The 17,281-nt window shown below is 53.9% G+C and overlaps 4 protein-coding genes across 8 annotated transcripts; 2 read left to right on the plus strand and 2 right to left on the minus strand.

The window, feature by feature from the left end:
- Window positions 1-961: 961 nt before the first annotated feature.
- Window positions 962-2,438, minus strand: LSM1 (LSM1 homolog, mRNA degradation associated). Of its 2 annotated transcripts, XM_015883091.1 has the most exons (4): window positions 2,327-2,438; window positions 2,119-2,187; window positions 1,448-1,563; window positions 962-1,377 (listed from the first exon to the last, which is right to left on the minus strand). In XM_015883091.1, exons 1-4 carry the CDS (start codon window positions 2,370-2,372, stop codon window positions 1,207-1,209), a joined length of 402 nt encoding a protein of 133 aa, XP_015738577.1. In that variant the 5' UTR covers window positions 2,373-2,438; the 3' UTR covers window positions 962-1,206. The 2 variants fall into 2 exon arrangements, with proteins under 2 accessions (XP_015738577.1, XP_015738578.1); XM_015883092.1 differs by lacking the exon at window positions 2,119-2,187 and having other exon boundaries at window positions 2,327-2,432.
- BAG4 (BAG cochaperone 4) lies at window positions 2,350-5,322 on the plus strand. The gene is made up of 5 exons (XM_015883088.2): window positions 2,350-2,592; window positions 2,670-2,750; window positions 2,962-3,195; window positions 3,513-3,737; window positions 4,050-5,322. The coding sequence occupies exons 1-5, from the start codon at window positions 2,371-2,373 to the stop codon at window positions 4,554-4,556; spliced, it is 1,269 nt and encodes a 422-aa protein (XP_015738574.2). The 5' UTR covers window positions 2,350-2,370; the 3' UTR covers window positions 4,557-5,322.
- Window positions 5,323-6,080: 758 nt separating this feature from the next.
- On the plus strand, window positions 6,081-14,662 carry DDHD2 (DDHD domain containing 2). 2 transcript variants are annotated; one of them, XM_015883085.2, is made up of 18 exons: window positions 6,081-6,255; window positions 7,019-7,215; window positions 8,098-8,288; window positions 8,986-9,075; window positions 9,211-9,331; window positions 9,658-9,747; window positions 10,505-10,640; window positions 10,862-11,070; window positions 11,155-11,222; window positions 11,362-11,481; window positions 11,646-11,741; window positions 11,885-11,959; window positions 12,039-12,194; window positions 12,268-12,370; window positions 12,445-12,609; window positions 12,694-12,856; window positions 12,976-13,090; window positions 13,290-14,662. In XM_015883085.2, exons 1-17 carry the CDS (start codon window positions 6,251-6,253, stop codon window positions 13,064-13,066), a joined length of 2,076 nt encoding a protein of 691 aa, XP_015738571.1. In that variant the 5' UTR covers window positions 6,081-6,250; the 3' UTR covers window positions 13,067-13,090; window positions 13,290-14,662. The 2 variants fall into 2 exon arrangements, with proteins under 2 accessions (XP_015738571.1, XP_015738570.1); XM_015883084.2 differs by lacking the exon at window positions 6,081-6,255 and adding an exon at window positions 6,673-6,869.
- Window positions 14,609-17,265, minus strand: PLPP5 (phospholipid phosphatase 5). 3 transcript variants are annotated; one of them, XR_001559332.2, is made up of 8 exons: window positions 17,159-17,265; window positions 16,980-17,088; window positions 16,635-16,725; window positions 16,317-16,380; window positions 15,841-15,965; window positions 15,573-15,743; window positions 15,241-15,479; window positions 14,609-14,998 (listed from the first exon to the last, which is right to left on the minus strand). XR_001559332.2 is itself a non-coding variant. In XM_015883090.2 (7 exons), exons 1-7 carry the CDS (start codon window positions 17,209-17,211, stop codon window positions 15,310-15,312), a joined length of 783 nt encoding a protein of 260 aa, XP_015738576.1. In that variant the 5' UTR covers window positions 17,212-17,265; the 3' UTR covers window positions 14,609-15,309. The 3 variants fall into 3 exon arrangements, 1 of the variants encoding a protein (XP_015738576.1); XR_001559331.2 differs by having other exon boundaries at window positions 15,084-15,479; XM_015883090.2 differs by having other exon boundaries at window positions 14,609-15,479.
- Window positions 17,266-17,281: the final 16 nt, after the last annotated feature.

Consider the following 17,281-nt stretch of genomic DNA (forward strand, 5'->3'; position numbering starts at 1 on the left):
GCAACTCAAATTGCTGCCTTGGTAATACAGCAGCACAGACACGGCTCTTCCCAGCACAGAGATCTCCAGCTCTGCAATGCTGTTATGCCAATGGAGCAGCTGCCCCAAAACACACGGCCTCGGAGCAAGGACATGCACTTGTTTGTGAGAAGAACTGAACTGATCCCTGACAGAACCACCCCTTCAGCTCCAGGGCGCCCCAGTTCCAGGGACACAGCAGAACTTCAGGACACCTATAAAACTGAGGTGTCCCTCATTGGTTCCACAGCGTCACATCAGCACCTCCTCAGGTGTCCCACACCACCACCATGCCCAGGGACTGCAAGAAAGGGGGGGTCCCAGCCCTACCAGCCTCACTGCACACCCTCCTTACTCACCCAGGGACCTCACATCCCCTTTGACATTCAGCCCTCCCAATGCACTGCTATTGCTCACAGTGCCCTGAGCCCAGGAGAGGCCACAGCAGGGGGGGCTGAATCCATGTCCCCTCCATGTGCAGGGACCTCAGGGTGCCCCCCAGCCTCCCCCACTGCCCCAAGGCTGCTTTGATGCTATTTGGAGAGCAGAGATAAACACACAGCCCCCCCCCCACACACACACACACACAACAGGGGGCAGGCAATAAGATAACACAGGCACTGCCCAGGCTGTAAGGCAGGAACTGACACCAATAGGAGCCCCATAATATCAGAGAACACATGGTAATGAAAGACCCCAAACTCTGCTTTTTCCTGCCTTACCTACAAGTGCTGAAGTCTGCAGCACCCAGTTCAGCTCAACCCACTCAGTTCCTACCTACCTGCCTCACACATGTGATGCTCCATCAACTCAGCAGGTAATTAACTAATTAGGGGGCAAACAGCTGCACCTGAGTGAACAGAGCTGAACTGGGCCCAGCACCTGAGGTCATGGAGAGTCCCATTGTGCCCATAACCACACAGAGCCCAAACACAAGCCAAGCTGTTGCTGTTGAGATCAGGGGTTTATTTACAGGTGAAGGGAAGCTCTCACTCAGCTCCAGGCGAGGAGCCAAAAGAAACAAACCAAAAAGGAACAGAGACCTTCATCTCTGAACAGAAATTGCTGCACCCCCCGGAGCATCCAGTTACCTCCGAGGGTTCCCCATTGCCATCACTCCTTTTTTCCCCTCAAGGGGGAACAGAAGCCATGATTTCAGTGCCTGCACCACTCAGCATTGCCATCCCATCAGTACTCATCCAACGTGTCAGCCCTGGGCACCGCCAGGCCTCTCTCCTTCAACGCCTGCACCTTCAGCTTCTCCGACTCCTGCTTGGCTTGCAGCTCCAACCTTTGCTCCTCCAGGATCTCCTCGATGGAAACCTGCTGCAGCAACGTGTCGCTCTCCTTCTCCAGGTCCTGCAAAGCAAAGAGCTGTTGTTAAGCAGAGCTGCAGGGTGAGGGGCTGCAGGGCACGGGGCTCACTCACAATCTCCCCCAGCAGCACCACGTTCTCCCCTCTCACAACGAAGATCCCTCGAGGGATGTCCCCATATTTCTTGCCCACGTGAATTCGCTCCACTGTCTGATGCAGCACCAGGTTGGCTGTGGGGATAGAGAAAAAAACACCCCGTTTTTAACCAGTTTTTTACCAAAACCACCCAGTTTTTCACCAAACAGAGCACCTCACCTGAAACAACCCATAGCCTAAAGCATAGGGAGCAGCTGGATTGCATTATAGCACTATAATCCTATATGCTGAGCATCCCCTAAACAACATGATCCCCCAAACCCAGCCACTATAGGACCCCAAAGCAGCCACTACCTATAGCTGATAAAGGGATCCCTGGTGCTATAGGGTAAAGAATGAGGGGCTCAGCTATAGGCACAAGTGAATGGGGAAGGGGGGAAAGGGGGGTAGGGAGAAGAGGGGTAAAGGGAGGTAAAGACTGGGGGGCTCAGCCATAGGCACAAGTCAATGGGGGGATGAACTTAGTGCTGCCCTAAGGGGGGAATATAACATGGGGTGGGGGTCCAACATGACAAGGGATGGGGGAACCACAAACTGGGTTCCTATCGGAGCCATATGGGTTCTATTAAGCCCTGATCCGGTGTCGTTCCCGGTGCTGCCCCCCCTATCCCCCCCCATTATATCCGTACCGAACTGATCGATGCTGCGTAGGAATCCGATCAGCGTCCGGCCGTCCCGCAGCAGAACCAGGTGTTTCTCTATGGGGAAAGGGATCAAGCGGGGGTACGGAACATCGGTCCCAATGGGAACCAAGGGGAAAACCGGGGTCCCCCGCGTCCGGGTCCCGGTTTTCCCCTTGGTTCCTTATTGAATGAATAGAACCTCGGTCACACTCACTGTCAATGTCCTGGATGAGGCTTGCAGTACCCGGCATGTAGTTCATGGTGGCGGAACCGCCCCACGTTGGGCGGTACTTAGCGATGCACTGTCCCTTTAAAAGCGGCGCCGGTAGTGCGAGCGGGGCTGCCTTTCATTGGTTACATCCAGGGGTCCTCGCATCCTATTGGTCGCATGGTGGGGGCCTTTTATCCTTGTGTCGCGCTGTGGGGTGGGCTACAGCGTGCCGGGTTGAAAACATGGAGCACCGCGGTCGTACCGGGCAGGTAAAGGGGGGGGGGGAACCGAGCACAGCCCGTTATCCCGTTATCACTGCTCCATATAATGGGGTTTTTCCTTATAGGAGCCACCAGGCCCCGGCTTCAACCCCGGTTATTGGAGCCCAGCGTTCGGTTTTGGGGCCTACACCGACGGAGCGGACTCGGTATGTTGGGTTTGGGGGATGAGGGTCCATTTCCATCCCCCTCCCGTCCATTAAGGCTTTGACCGAGCTGTGCTTCATTTCTATGCCATAGGATACAATGGGCTTCAAGCCCCACTTGTTTCCTACAGCTCAGTACAGAAATAACCCATTAAATATCCTAACACACATTTCAGCTCATTTTCTTTCTCTTTTTCCCTTTTCTCCTCCCCAGGCTATGGACTCACCCTACACCAACGGATCCTACAGCGCCCCATACCCTCCCCATTACACCTCACTGCCACAAACACGAACCTACAGCACTTCAGGTCCATCCTACAGCACCGACAGCTCAGCCCCATATCGACCCCCCCCTCCTGCCCCTCCCTGGGGCTGTGGCACACAGGACTGCCCAGCAGAGGGATGCTCAATGCGCAGGCAAAAGGCTGCTGGGTATTCCCCACCGCAGGTAAGAAACCATTTAGGGTGTGCACAGCAAAGCGAGAGCTCCTGTGCTGCTCACCCCATAGAGGGTGAACCCACAGTGCACCCTAATTGGGCCCAAATGGCTTCTATGTCCCACCCAGCTCGCCCTGCTTGCTCTTGTAAGAACTTGGAGTTGCCCCTTTCTGCTGGGAGCTCTGAGGTCACGAGCTTTGGAGCAGAAAGCAGCAGCAGTCCCAGTGCTGGGGCTCATCCCAGTGCTGGGGCTCATCCCAGAGCTTCCTTCTGCCACAGGCATTGGGAGCTGACTTAGGACTTACATCTGTCCCCCTCTCCCCACAGACCCCAGGGATGCCCGTTCCTCAGTATCCATATGGAGACCACAGCCCCGGGGCCAACCCACAGCCCAGGGCTCAGGAGGAGGCGTGGGCTCCCCCTCACTATGGGGTGCAGGCACGGTATGCATGGCCTGCAGCTCCAGCACATGGGAATCCATTCCTCTCTGAATCACAACCACCCTGGACTGGCAGCAGGACTGCAGCTCATCCTCCTGTGTGGGACTCGAAGGTACAGTGATGCTTTAATGGCTCTGACACAAAGATTCTGGCTGTAGCCAGAGCTCAGCTCATGCTGCCTTCCCCCGCAATACACACATGCAGCTGCTCAGTGCTCCTTTCTCCAAGCACAGTTTGCTTCCAGGAGACAAAAACAAAGCAGCGGTTCTAAGTACTGCCAGCAAAATCACCTGCTTATATATCCAAACTGCCATTGAAGAAAGCACTGGAGATAGCAGACCCTGAGAGGCGGGTCTTGAAGTGGAGCAGATCTCATTTAATGCCTCTGTAATGTAGACTCTTTTTTTTCCCCTTCTGATTGTAGGAATCTGCTTATGACAAACCTGATCCGAGTGCAAACCAACACTGCTACTATTCTGACAGCAATCACCAGCACCCTGGGACAATGAATGACCACAAACCACCCTCCCTGCTGCATAACTCCAAGTCATCTCCCTCCAACCCCAAGGTACAATACAGTGCACAGCCCCAGATGTACAACAGTGCAACTCGGAGGCAGCTGGCTGGGAACCAGGAGGCAGGTTGCAAAGCTGGCAATCACACTGCAATGAATTCTGCAGCCATCCAGCCAGAGATACAGAGGATCCTACAGGTCACAGAGCAGGCTGAAGAGTTAGAACAAGAGGTGGATGAATTTGTAGGGAAAAAGACAGATAAATCCTACAGGCTTCTGGAGGAGATGCTGACCAAGCTGCTGTTAGAACTGGATTCCATTGAGACTGGTGGGCAGGATGGTGTCCGACAGGCCAGGAAAGAAGCTGTCCATAGAATTCAGGCCATACTGGAAAAACTGGAAAGGAAAGGATTGTGAAAGCAAATCAGCCACAATGCAGCCTGTTGTGGAGGTTCCAAAGAGTTAATCCAAATCTCAGCTCTTTCTGCTAAGCACTACTGATAATGAGAAAGCAATAAGACTTGATTGAAAAGAAGAAACAACCCTAAACCCACAGGAAAGCCCAGCCCCGACCAACAGCTCAGCATTGGACCAATGAAGAGAAGATGAAAGCAGCAAATTGAGTTGTTTGCTCTGGGATGTGAAGAAGCAGCACCACCTGAAGGTGTTTAGCACTGGGTTGTCTGTGTCCTTCATCCAGCAAGAAGAAAATCACTGCACAAAGTTCCCCAAACCGGGTCCAAATCCACCCAAATCCATGGTACCTCGTGGAGCCACAGCTGCAGCACTTGTCACATGCATCACCATAAATGAAGGTCCATCAGTGCGTGTGCTTTCAGCTTCAGATCCCTTACCCACAAAAGCTGGTTTGTGTCATCCCGGGGTTCTCTTTTTGTTTCCAATGCGCTCCCTGTAGCTCTGCTGATGTGAAGCTGTTCTGTGATGCCGTGTGGATGTGGGAACATAGCCTGGAACTCTGAGTTTTTCACCTGGAAAAGCCAGTTGCAGGCAGAGCCGTGCAGCCCTGGACAGTGGGAGGTGCAGAAAATGCTTTTTCAGGTCGCGTGGGTCAAATCCACTTTTTAATTGTAACGCCTACTGGGTGAACCTGGTTACGACATGCAAAGCGAATCATTGCTGCGTGTAATGAGATCATAATAAACCCTGATGACTTTTAAATGTTGTTTTGTAATTAAATCCTTAAGTCTCTTCTTCTTCTTTTTAAGGGGATGTTGTGTCCAGGTTGCTGAGCTTATAGCAGAGCCCAGCTGGGCTGTAGCAGCAGGTGGAGCTTAGAGGTGAGTGTGGTATATGGACACATGCAGCCCCCCATTGGGTGCTGCTGGGGGGCAGTGCAGGCTGTGAGTGCTGCAGCCCCACTGCAGGATTGTTGGCCGTGCTTTGGAAGGGATTTACTATTGGCTGCCACCCTCAGGGCATGGAGTACATGCATGGATTGACCTTTGCAGCTCTTTGGATGTGTGTGAGATCACATGCAGCAGTCAGAACACTGAGGCATCCCTGGGGGTGGGAAGGAGCTGGAATTAATTACCAAAGCCCATTTCTTCCTCTGTTACAACACTTGTTTTCTATCAGACACTGTTGGCACAAAGCTTCGCATTCCCTTTAGGAAGGATCTCAACGAGGTCTGCAATTTGCTCTTGCATGGGAGCCACGCTTCAGCCAAGGGGAGCAGATGTGAGATGGCTGCAGTCAGCCCTGCAGCATCCCCTGCTTGTTGTATGAGCATCACCTGGGCAGCTCCAAATGCCACGCAGGGCTGATGCTGATTCTGCTGCTTCCATGGGCAGTCCCTGCATCCAGGGATGTGAAGGCAGGAAGGTTTTCTTACCCTTGTTTCAGCAGCAAAGGCAGCATTGGGAATGAACCCACCCCATCCCCTGCCTGCTCTTTGCTCTGATGCTCGCCCCCCTGCGCTGTCAGCTGCCTGATAAAGGGGCTGGTCGGTCCTACCCGTGCAGGCAGCCACGTGGAGAGCAGCCCCGCTTATCTCCGAGCGGTGACACCGCAATGCAGGCGGGCAGAGCAGAAGAGCTGCAATCAAACTGCAGCGTTCCGTGGGGCCGGGGCAAAGGTTTCCATTAACAGCGATGTGGTAGGAACGATATTTGGTGTATCTGCTTGGAAGAAGAGCTGAGTGTGCCGGCACAGCATGGAGAGGGAGAGAGGGGCAAGAAGGAGGGGGGGGGGAGGCTTTTTGGGGTGTTTTGGTGCTAAATCCATCCAGGTAACGCATTGCTTTGTAATAGAATCCGGCGCTGAGCCCCCGCTATGGGAAGGGAAGGGTGAGGGTGGGCAAAGGGGGGGGTGATGAAAGGCTGCTCAATAGCACGACGGGGGCGGCGGTATCACCGGGCACCGGGGAACCACCGCCCCGAACCGCGGCAGCACATCCGGCTTAAGGCCGGAGTAAAGCTGTAATTAATGAACGCCGGCCTTTAATTAGCGCCGACCCCGCAATGCCGAGCGGGTGCGGTCCCCGCTGGGGTGAAACGGCCGCGGAATCGACTCGCGTGATGGTGATGGGATGGGATGGGATGGACCGCCCCGATCCACGGCCGGCCCCCCCCGCCCCGAGCAGGCGCAGCAAAGAGCGGAGGCAGCACCGGGGGCGGGGAACGGAGCCGGGTCGGGAGCGGAGCCGGGGAGCAGCGCTGTGCCGCCCCGCTGTGCCGCCCCTCGGGCCGGGGAGCAGCGGAACCGTCCTACGTACGTGAGCGGCCACCGACGGGCGGCGATGTCTCCGTCCGTGGGCTCGGAGGGACGCGAGGGCGCTGCGGGGAGCGGAGCGCGGCCTCTCTGTGCTCTGCACTGTGCGTAGAGATCCGCGGGTCCGACCGTCGTTGTCCTTTATCCAGGAGCATCATGTCTAACCCGGAGCAGCAGCCGGCGCTGCCCAGCCGGGCTGCCCACGAAGCTGCGGAGTTGGACGCGGGGAATGGGTACGAAGCGGTCGTTCCGCATTGGTTTTATTGCAAGGTGACCGGCGGGAGGGAGCGGTGGCTGCCGTTCAGCGTTCAGGACTCGGAGAGGCTGGAAGAGGCTCATAGTGCAGGTAGGAGATCGGTCCGAACTGCTTCCATCACACCCTGCGTGCGGCCAATGCGATCGGATACGGGATGGTGCTGCGCCTTCAGCCCGTCAGCGCTGTGCTTCAATGGCCTTTAAAGGTCTTTTAAACACCTCATCCCCTGCGTGTGTGATGGGGAACCGGCCTGGTGAGGTCAATGGAAGCATCAGGCGTGTGCCCAAGGGAAGCAGGGTGGTGATGCATGCTGCAAGCAGCAAAGGGAAAGCCCACAGCTCCTGCTTGGGTTGCAACATTCCCCCCTTTGGAAGCTGTAATTGAGGCTTGTGTTTGGTGGCAGTGCTGGAGCTGTAAGTGCATGGACAGTGAGGATGGAGGAGGTAGTATAAGGTCTGGCCTTGTTAATATGGCACATGCTGTATATTATATTATACATCATGTTGGAAAGCACCTTTATAGGGGGGACAGAAGCCTGAGCAGGAGGGCAGATCTGTCTGAGGGGACACTGCTGTGCTTCATAATGACAGCACAGGCAGTGGGGGCTGTGCTGGGATGTGAGCAGAGCTCTCTGTTCTGGATGGGAACGCTTTGAAGGTGGAGATCTGCACCAATGCAGGGTCCCAGGGCAGTGATTTCACACACTGCCACCTCAATGCAAGCAGGGAGAGCCCCTGGAAGGCCGTGCCCTAAGCTAGAAGGGAGGGGACTGCTTGCAGCTCAGTGCTTGCAGCTCAGTGCTTCCCTCTCACCTGCTGCCACTGGGGATGTCTGGCTTCAGGCATCTCTCCAGCTCAGGTCTCTGTGCATACAGACAGCACTGCTGGTTGCTGCTGCAGTCTCCTCTATGTGGTTCAGCATCCTGGTAATTCACCTTTTGGGCCCCTCACACGATTCATTCTGCTTCCCCAGGGAAGGATAAAGCAGATGTGGTCGTCCCGACATCAGGTGGGAGGTACGACGTGCACCTGAAGCAGAGGCAGTGCCTGGCGGTGTTCTGGGAGGAGGAGGTGTCCGAGGTGCGACGCTGCACCTGGTTTTATAAAGGGGACAAGGACAATAAATACGTCCCCTATTCAGAGAGCTTCAGCGAGGAGCTGGAGGTAAAAACACCCCCTTGGAGCACACAGCTCACCACCACCCTCTGCTTCTCATTGCCAAACACCACCCTGCCATCCCAAACTCCATATGGGGCCATTGGTGCTGCCGTTGCACCTGAGGACATGAACTCAGAATAGGCTTTGGCATGCTTTGGCACGGCATTTTCACGGCTGATTAACACAACTAAATACTGCTCTGCCTCCCCTTCCGCCCCATCATGGAGCACTCTGCTCAATGCCTGTTTGTTCTCCACCAGCCATGCAGCTCCGGCCCATCCTGCAGCCTCTCCCTGCTGTCTTTGTTCTGTGTTTTCCCCCAGCCCTGCCTGGTACTGCTGTGTTTCGGTTCTTATGGCCATAGGACAGTCATCCTCACTTTGTTAATGCAAGAAATAGTTCTTACTGCTGCAGGGGCCCATAGAATGTTTGCTGGTACCTGCTGTAAAGGGTGGGGGCTTTCTTTGCTGAGATATACAAACTTATTTACAGTCATCTGTATTAAAATACACAAGTAGTGGGGAAGCTTTCTGCTGCTATTCCAACAGGGAATACTTTAGCATGCAATATGGAGACAATCCTGTGGCCTCTCCTGGATGATTTCTATGCCTCTTTGACAAACCAGCACTTATAATGTCTCAAAGCAGTTGGATATCCATAGGAATACCCTCAGCTGACTCAGAGAGGACGTTCTTTCCCTCAGGAAGCGTACATGGTTGCTGTAACCCTGGATGAGTGGAAGAAGAAGCTGGAATCCCCAAACAGGGAAGTCATCATCTTACACAACCCCAAGGTGAGCAGAGCCTGCTGGCTAGGCAGGGACATCCTTTGGCCATCAATGCTTCCCACTGACCCTCCTGGGAGCCCAGTGATGTTCTCAGCTCCAGCACACAGTGCAGCACAGTTGATGGGCTCTCCTTGCTCACAGCTCATGGTGCACTACCAACCCGTTGCCACCTCTGACGACTGGGGCTCAACTCCTACAGAACAAGGGCGACCTCGGACTGTGAAGAGAGGAGTAGAGAACATTGCTGCTGAGATCCCCAATGGTGAGCGTGCCTCTGCCTCCCTTACAGCCATCCAAAGCATGAAGGGAGCACAGCTCCATGCTGGAATCTACCTGCTGCTCTCCCTTTCCATGCTCTGCAGTTGTGTCCCAGCACTGTGTGAGCTGTCCCAGCAGTGAGGACAGGCATTTCTTCCCATCTAACCCCTTCATTTTCCACTTGGGAAAGTAGTTACGCAAACCAAAGCGTGTGGGAAGTAAAGAACAGAATGTTGCCCCACCTGGTGCCTGTCAGGTCACTGGGTCAGCTCCTTACCAAGCAAGGCCTGAACTCTTCTATCCATATCTTATAACTCTTTCTATCCATAGGGGAACCTCTGCAGATTGACCACCTGGTTTTTGTGGTGCATGGGATCGGGCCGGCGTGTGACATCCGCTTCAGGAGCATCGTGCAGTGCGGTAGGTGGGAGCCAGGCAGGGCTGCTCCTGCCATCCAATACGTTGCTTTTAGCAGCTCAGAGCGTGGACAATGAGAAACGCTGTCAGAGCACATTCAGACCATGCTGGTGCTCATCTGGGCAGGCTGCATGGTTGGATTTGCTGACTGCAGTGTGAATAAATGCTCGCTAACCCCTTAAATCCCACTGTTTGGAAAGGTTTGGGCAACCCCTTTTCATCACTGCAATCTGCTGCTGCTCAACACAGGGTTTCCCAAACTGGGGATGGATTTTCCAGCTGTCTAAACCTGCTAAGCTACGACACAGGAACTGATTATGTCTGCTTTGATGCAGTCTGCTCTTCCATCCAGCACTCCTGTTTTCAAGGCTGCCCAATTGAAATCATGGAGATCGATCTCTCTCCCTTCTCAAAACAGAGTGATCTTCTCCCTTAGGCTCCCCCTTCTAAAACAGGCACCTTCACAACATTTGTTTGTTCCTTTAAGCTCCTAAGAGCGCTTTTCTTGCCCTGCATGTGGGGCAGGAGGCTTGTCACAGATGGGGCAGCAAAATCCAGTAAACACACATGTAAGGACATGGAGCTTCCCTTGAGCTTGTAGTTAAAGATTCAAGGTCTTAGGGTGGCAGCAGCAGATTAAAGACCCTGCTGGGATTTCCCCCGTTAATGATCTTTTCTTTTATCTTATTAAGCGTTGTTGATGCAGAAGCCTTGCCCTGCAGCCCTGCTGCTTTGCTAAGAGCTCATGCCTTATTTCCAGTCAACGACTTCAGGAGTGTTTCGCTGAGTATGCTGCAAACACACTTCAAGAAGGCACAGGAGCAGGAGCAGATCGGCCGGGTTGAATTCCTGCCTGTCAATTGGCACAGCTCCCTGCACTCCACTGGCGTGGACGTGTAAGTGCCCACAGCCCTGGGGGGCTGCTGCCTTCTATTTGCTGCCATTGGGAGGGAAGGGCTCTTATGCTCCTGTATGAGGGCTCCTGGGCGCTCTGGTCTCGAATGAAGAATCTGGGTTACAACATCAGAATGGTAGCAGCCCTCCTCTCATCTCAAGCCTTAGAGATGTGGTAGGGCTCACCTCTGCAGTTTCCTCTCCTCTTTTTCACCCCCTGCAGGGACCTGGAGCGAATCACTTTGCCCAGCATCAGCCGCTTGCGTCACTTCATCAATGACACCATCCTGGATGCTTTCTTCTACAACAGCTCCACCTATTGCCAGACCATCGTGGACACGGTGGCCTCGGAAATGAATCGCCTCTATCTGCTCTTCCTGCAGAGAAACCCGGACTTTAAAGGAGGAGTTTCCATTGCAGGTCACAGCTTGGGTAAGTCCTGGTCCTTCCAGCCCATAAAGGAAGCACCTCAGGTTTTTCCCTAATGAACCACTGATGCTCTGCCCTGGTTTCTAGGGTCCCTCATTTTGTTTGATCTCCTGACAAACCAGAAGGCTGCTCCTGAGGATGAGCACAGCAGGGAGGTACGAGCTCTGCAGCTGAGCACGGCTTTTCCCCATGCGCCTGCATGGCAGCTGTGCTGCAGTGGGGAAGGAGAAGAAAAGCTGAAATACATAAAGAGAAATGAGCAAAAAGCACAATCCCTGGGGGCTGTGTTTGCAGGGGACTGAGGCGACTTCAAGCATCAGGGGTGCTGAGGAAGTCAGTGAAATCCTGAAGAAGTTGGATCTGTCTGAGTACTGTCCTGCTTTCGAGAAGGAGAAAATAGATGGGGAAGCGCTGGTGAGCAGCTCCGTTGTTTTTCTTCCCAGTCCTCCCTCCCTAGTGCATCTTCCTGGCACTGAATCCCCTGCACACCTAAAAGCACAGCAGGAACAGAACAAAGAACAGAGGTCTGTCTGCACAGGAGCAGAGCGGTGTGTGCTAATACCTGCATCGCTTTCTAGTTCTTATGCAGAGAGAAAAACCTCGAAGAAATGGGAATTCCCTTAGGACCACGAATGAAGCTCCTCCATTACATCAGCTCCAGGAAGGAGATGCAGGTATGGCTTCTGCATGGCTCATACTCCTTCCTCCCAGCCACATCACTCAGTTCAGACTCATTCGGGGTCCCCATGCAGCCCAGTGCCTGGTTCCACTGTTATACAGGACTTGCCCTCACTGGGAATCCTTTTATGTTCTGCAGGACACCAAAGAACTGAGCGCTGCAGGGCAGCACAGCAGCAGGGATAGTCCATACCCCGACGTCAGCTTGGGGCAGGTAAGAGCTGAGCTGGGAGCAATGGGAGCACAGCATCACAGGAGGTGTCTCATGAAACAAACCCTGCCTCTCTCTGTAGGTCTCAGCCAACTACCCTCAGCTGCTCTACAAGCCCACCATCTTCTTCGCTTTTGGGTCTCCCATTGGGATGTTCCTCACGGTGCGAGGAGTGAAGCGGATCAACCCAGACTACAGCCTGCCCACCTGCAAGGGCTTCTTCAACATCTTCCACCCCGTAGGTATAAGAGCCAGAGCTGCCCCACACGAGGCACCGCACTCAGCTCACACTCACTGCTCTTCCCGCACAGTTTGACCCGGTTGCATATAGGATTGAGCCCATGATCATCCCAGATCTGGAATTTGAGCCCATGCTGCTCCCACATCACAAGGGCAGGAAGAGGATGCACCTCGGTAAGGGGGCACAGCTGCTCTTCGCCCTGACCGCAGTTTCAGCCCCCTGCTTTAACACAGCCCTTGCTTTGCAGAGCTGAAAGAAGGGCTGACACGTATGAGTGTGGATCTGAAGAACAACCTGCTGGGATCCCTGAGGGTGGCCTGGCAGTCCTTTACCCGCGCCCCATTGGCAGCTGTGGAGGGAGCAAGCAGTGAGGGGGAGGCAGAGACGGAGGCGAGCGCAGAGAAGCAGCCAGGTCAGTGAGCATAGGGCTGGGGGAACACCAAGCAGTGCTTTGCTGTGTGCTGCTGCTGAGACCAACTGTTATTGCCTCCTCCAGATCCAAAGCCAGAGGAGGCCCCGGCACCATCCAAGGAGGATCCCTCCCTCATTAACGTGGGGAAGTTGAACGGGGGGAATCGTATCGACTATGTGCTCCAGGAGAAGCCCATCGAGAGCTTTAATGAGTATTTATTCGCACTTCAAGGGCATCTCTGCTATTGGTAAGCTCCTACCTGTCATCAGGCTTCAGATCTGTGTCTGCTGTAGGCAGAATGCTGCCATACTTAACACCAAGGTGATGAGAAGCATTGCCTGCTCATGTCCATGTCCCCACCTCCAGGGAGTCAGAGGACACCGTTCTGCTGGTTCTGAAGGAGATCTACCAGACAATAGGTGTTACATTGGACCAACCTTTGCCAGGAAGCCAATGACCACCCCGTGCTGTTCAACCACTTGTAAGTCCACACTTCCAAATTTCCTAGGAGACCCCAGAGGACATACAGTCCATTTGAGGGAATAATGTTCCTTATTCACAGCGCTGGTTGGGCTTTCCTTTGGCCTGTCAGCACACGGGGCTTCCTTCCTCTTCATGGTGCACAAAAGCACATCAGACACAAGAAGATTTACTCCAGTGTTCTCCCTTTGCTTTCTTAGATACAATTCAATTGAGTACTCACCAGGAAAATTCAGACTCTTCTCTGCCTTCCTCTCTCCTGTGCTGCTGTGCCCCGCATGCTGACTCCCCAGTATTTGCTGCTGCCTGGAGATAAAGATGGTTTTCCTCCATTTTGGGTAGGAAAAACAACCAACCAAACCAACCCCACTCCTGCAAACACACACACAGCACTTACACTGTGACTCCCTGTGGCAACACGTGCTGTCAGCCCTGAACTTGTCTGCCCACCTTGTAGGTTATCACACGGGCTTTGCAGTACTGATGCAGACAGCTGCCTGGGCTAGGAAATGCAATACAAGGGCCTGAACCCTGCTGTGGGCTTAGCAAGGATACTCTTAGCTTGGGACCTTGAGAAATAAAAGCCTTAAACACACAGCATGGAGAGAGCAATAGCAGCCTTGAGCAAGGGAGATGCTGACTTCTCTTGGGAGAAGGATGAGGCGCCGCTCTCCTGCTGTAGCACTAGGTTGGAGTGCTGCAGCCTTTGGGAGGTGCAGGTAAGGAGGCGCAGGCATCTGCACACACCGTTGCTCATGGCCACGTGCACAGCAACCCCAGGAAAGCTTTACCTCCAGATCCAAACTTGGGGAAAGCAGCTGCTCCCAGCACCGGGCCCTGCAGGGACAGCCCTCCTCTGCTCTGCAGAAGCACACAGCAGTGCTGAGTTCAAAGTGGCTGCAGGGATCTCATGCCCATCAGGCTTCAGCCCAGTGGTTTTGTTGGCAAATACACCAAATGCAGCCAGTGTTGGGTCTGTTGGCTCTGGGCACTGTCTGTGAACCCACTATAAAGATTCAAGTAGTTTGGCAGGCAGCACAGCCTGCAACTTGCTGCTTCGTGTTAGCTCTCCTCCAAAGGCAACAGAGAACCCTGGGTTATCAGTTCCCTGTGACCCAAACCACTCCCAGACTGCAGCTGGAGCCTCAAAGCGGGCAGGGGAAACGTGGCATGTAAAGCCACTGCAACCTTTGGAAAGAGCCACCTCCCTCCCGCTGACTTTTGCCCTGCATGGGGTAACAAGCCTTGTTTCCATAGCATCCATTTGTTGATCCTCTGTTGTACTTGGTTATTTGCACTATTCAAAAGGTGTCGTTTGCAGCCTCCGACCTCCTCCCATCCCAAAGGAACTGAAGCTGTTCAATTTACTTGACTACAGAAACAGACGTGCTGCTCCTTCAGAGCCTGAGTTTGCTAAATGCCTCCTAAAGGAGCAAGAAAAGGAACAGTCTTAACATGGGACACTCGTGACCAGCTTTTAAGTTATGCACTTTGTTAACAACAACAGCAAAAAAAAAAATAATGTTTTAAATGTTATTTAATGTCTTTTCCAGTAAAAGTCAAAACAAGTCAACAGATGCCTGTGATGTGTTTTGGAGGAGAGGGAAAGGAGAAGCAATGTCTGTAAGTTCTACTAAGGCTTCAGGGTTACGTGGGGCTGATGGGGCCCAAACTGATGGCACATGAGTTACTGTTGTAACTCCTTTATTTGCCAAATTAAGAAGAAAAAAGAGCCAGCACAATAACACAAATAACAATCATGCCAGTTGCATCTTCTGTCTGCCCTGCTCAATCCATAGGGAAAGGCTGTAGCTTTGTACTCGTTACTCCAAATTACTTCATCTCTGACTGATGAGATGCATTAAACACCAGCACAACAGGTCCTGCCCTTCACTTTGACACATGAATCCTAAGGGAAGGGATGGGGCAGCTCAGATGCACTGAAGGGAAACCTCTGACTGTGCTTTGTTGTGGACCTGACCCAGGACACCCACAGCCGTGGCACAACACATCAGTTCAGGACCTTCTGAAGCTGGGCTGTCCTGCAGGCTCACTGAAGCACAGCTCGCTTTCCAGCAGGTCCAAAGGAAGGGACACCTATAAAACTCATTGAAATGAAGCCACACACACCCACTGAGCAGGACAGCTTACCATCCTGTGGGTCACAGCCAGCCTTCCCCTGTCCTGATACTCGTGGTGCCAGCAGGACACAGATCATCACTAAATGTCCAGGTGAAAGCTGGAAGCTGCAGGTTTTTCTTGGTGTGCTGGCAGTTGTTTAGATATAGACAGCAATGGTTTGTGGCACACGGAGTCCATCAGAGGAGGGTAGTACTGCCTGTAGCAGAGGTATGCCAGCACGAAGCCCATTGCTGAGCCAACCAGCACATCTGCAAGCAAGGCCAGGAGAGTTACCTTCCTCCACCCTCACAGCCCCAGAGAGCAGCAGGCTGCTCCAGCCCTGGGCACTGCAGCTGACCCACCTTGCCAGTGGTGCTTGTAGTCACAGGTGCGGGATACAGCAATAAGTGTGGCAATGAACAGGGGGAGGAGGAAAGCACAGAGCTGCAGTGCTGAGCCTCGCCGGCCAGGAGCAAAGCAATGCAGCTTCCCAGCCAGGTAGAAGGCACAGAAGGCAAGGCCAGCAAAGGCGACTGGAAGGAAGGTCACAGAATGGTTTGTGTGACAGCAAAGCCACATTGCCATCCCCATGTGCTCCTGCTTGCCACAGTCTGAGCAGCCAGAACTTACATGAGGAGTGTCCGCTGGGAAAGCTTTTGCGTCCCTCAGCCACCACGTTGGGGTCACCCGTGCAGGTCAGCTCTGTGTTCACTCGTCCATCTGGGAAGCAGCGATAGAAGAAGTCCGGCCGTGGCCTGGGGCAGAGGAGCAGAGCAGAGTAGGCAGCCCTGTGCTCTGTGGGACACCTGGAGCTGCTATGTCCCTCACCAGCCTGGGGCTCACCACTGCACAGTGTCCTGGGGTGATGCTTTGCCATCCCTGACCAGGGGAAGCAGGCACCTTGATATACGTGCTCCTCCCTGATACAGTGCCCATCTAAATGATCCTTGGAGGACAGCACTGCTCTGATACTACATTATCTTTACAACTACAGAAACCCTTTAGTTCCAGGCTGAGCACATTCAAATCCCAGCATCCAGCCCTTCCTCCTCCTCCCCTAGCTCCAGCACTGCACCTCCCACCCCGCACAGCCCAGAGCTCCTCACCTGCCCACCATGAGCTTCAGGGCATTGGTGAAGACCCCGTTGAGGACGAGAGCAAGGCTGGCAGCTGGGAGAGAGCAGAGAGCTCACGTCAGCCCCTCACAGGCTGCCTGAGCTAATGGTGCTCAGCTTCCAACATTCTGTGCCTAAATGCTCAATAAGAGCATCCTGTGCAACAGTGAGGTGGATAAGTTGGAGCCACAGTGCTCAGCTTTAACAGCCCAGCACAATGTCTGTGTCCTGGGTCAGGTCTCACCTATGAGACCCCTCAGGGCTCCCCCCAAACCCCCAGGCTGCCCTGCTGGTCCCGGAGCTGCTCACCCAGACAAGCCTCCCTTGTGTCCTCCTGATCAGCACCCAGGAACAGCCGGGCCAGGATGATGAGCAGCACCGGAGACAGGAATGCAATGAACTGCAGCCAAGGGAGGGAAAAAAAAATGGGTTCAGCGTTAGCAGAGCAGAAATGAGCAACCCAAATGAGCTCAGTTCAAACCCAAAGGGCAACCCTGGATGCTAAGGGCTACATAAAGCGGTTGTAAACGCTGTGTTGCTGCAACAGCGCTGCGCTCGCAGTGACCACAGCCGAGAACTGCAACGCTTTGTGCTCACAGCTTTGCTTTGAAGCAACAGCTGACAAACAAAAGGCAGAAACCCCGCTGCACTTACGAACATCAGCGCCGTGGGAACGCGATCTGCTTCCACGTAAGGGTTGCGATAAAGCCACATCTCCTCCGGCTGCACCACGCGCTGGAAGGGCGGCAGCAGCTCCATCACCCTGCGGAAAGAACATAAAGATGCGGGTATATGTGGGATGGGGAATGGAACCTCTGCAGCCCTGCACTCACCCGCAAGCCACCGCCAGCACCACCCGCACCAACACCTCCACCACCCTCCGCATGGCGACCAACACGTGACCGGAGTGAGTCAACACGAGTTTGAATCCCAGCCCCGGAAGAAAAAGGGGGGAG

Source organism: Coturnix japonica, chromosome 22 (assembly GCF_001577835.2).
Source record: "Coturnix japonica isolate 7356 chromosome 22, Coturnix japonica 2.1, whole genome shotgun sequence".
NCBI lineage: Eukaryota > Metazoa > Chordata > Aves > Galliformes > Phasianidae > Coturnix > Coturnix japonica.

Excerpts from the sequence above, each read along its gene's own strand:
- PLPP5 (XM_015883090.2), bottom strand. The coding sequence starts at position 17,211 with ATGCGGAGGGTGGTGGAGGTGTTGGTGCGGGTGGTGCTGGCGGTGGCT. Across the intron at positions 17,089-17,158 it reads GTGCTGGCGGTGGCTTGCGG|GGTGATGGAGCTGCTGCCGC; the intron begins GTGAGTGCAGGG and ends TTCTTTCCGCAG. Across the intron at positions 16,381-16,634 it reads CACAAGGGAGGCTTGTCTGG|CTGCCAGCCTTGCTCTCGTC; the intron begins GTGAGCAGCTCC and ends GCTCTCTCCCAG.
- DDHD2 (XM_015883084.2), top strand. The coding sequence starts at position 6,688 with ATGGGATGGGATGGACCGCCCCGATCCACGGCCGGCCCCCCCCGCCCC. Across the intron at positions 12,371-12,444 it reads CAGGAAGAGGATGCACCTCG|AGCTGAAAGAAGGGCTGACA; the intron begins GTAAGGGGGCAC and ends CTTGCTTTGCAG. Across the intron at positions 12,857-12,975 it reads CAAGGGCATCTCTGCTATTG|GGAGTCAGAGGACACCGTTC; the intron begins GTAAGCTCCTAC and ends CCCCACCTCCAG.
- BAG4 (XM_015883088.2), top strand. The coding sequence starts at position 2,371 with ATGGTGGCGGAACCGCCCCACGTTGGGCGGTACTTAGCGATGCACTGT. Across the intron at positions 2,593-2,669 it reads ACCGCGGTCGTACCGGGCAG|GAGCCACCAGGCCCCGGCTT; the intron begins GTAAAGGGGGGG and ends TTTTCCTTATAG. Across the intron at positions 3,738-4,049 it reads CTCCTGTGTGGGACTCGAAG|GAATCTGCTTATGACAAACC; the intron begins GTACAGTGATGC and ends TTCTGATTGTAG.
- LSM1 (XM_015883091.1), bottom strand. The coding sequence starts at position 2,372 with ATGAACTACATGCCGGGTACTGCAAGCCTCATCCAGGACATTGACA. Across the intron at positions 1,564-2,118 it reads ACGCAGCATCGATCAGTTCG|CCAACCTGGTGCTGCATCAG; the intron begins GTACGGATATAA and ends CTATCCCCACAG. Across the intron at positions 1,378-1,447 it reads TGGTGCTGCTGGGGGAGATT|GACCTGGAGAAGGAGAGCGA; the intron begins GTGAGTGAGCCC and ends TTTGCTTTGCAG.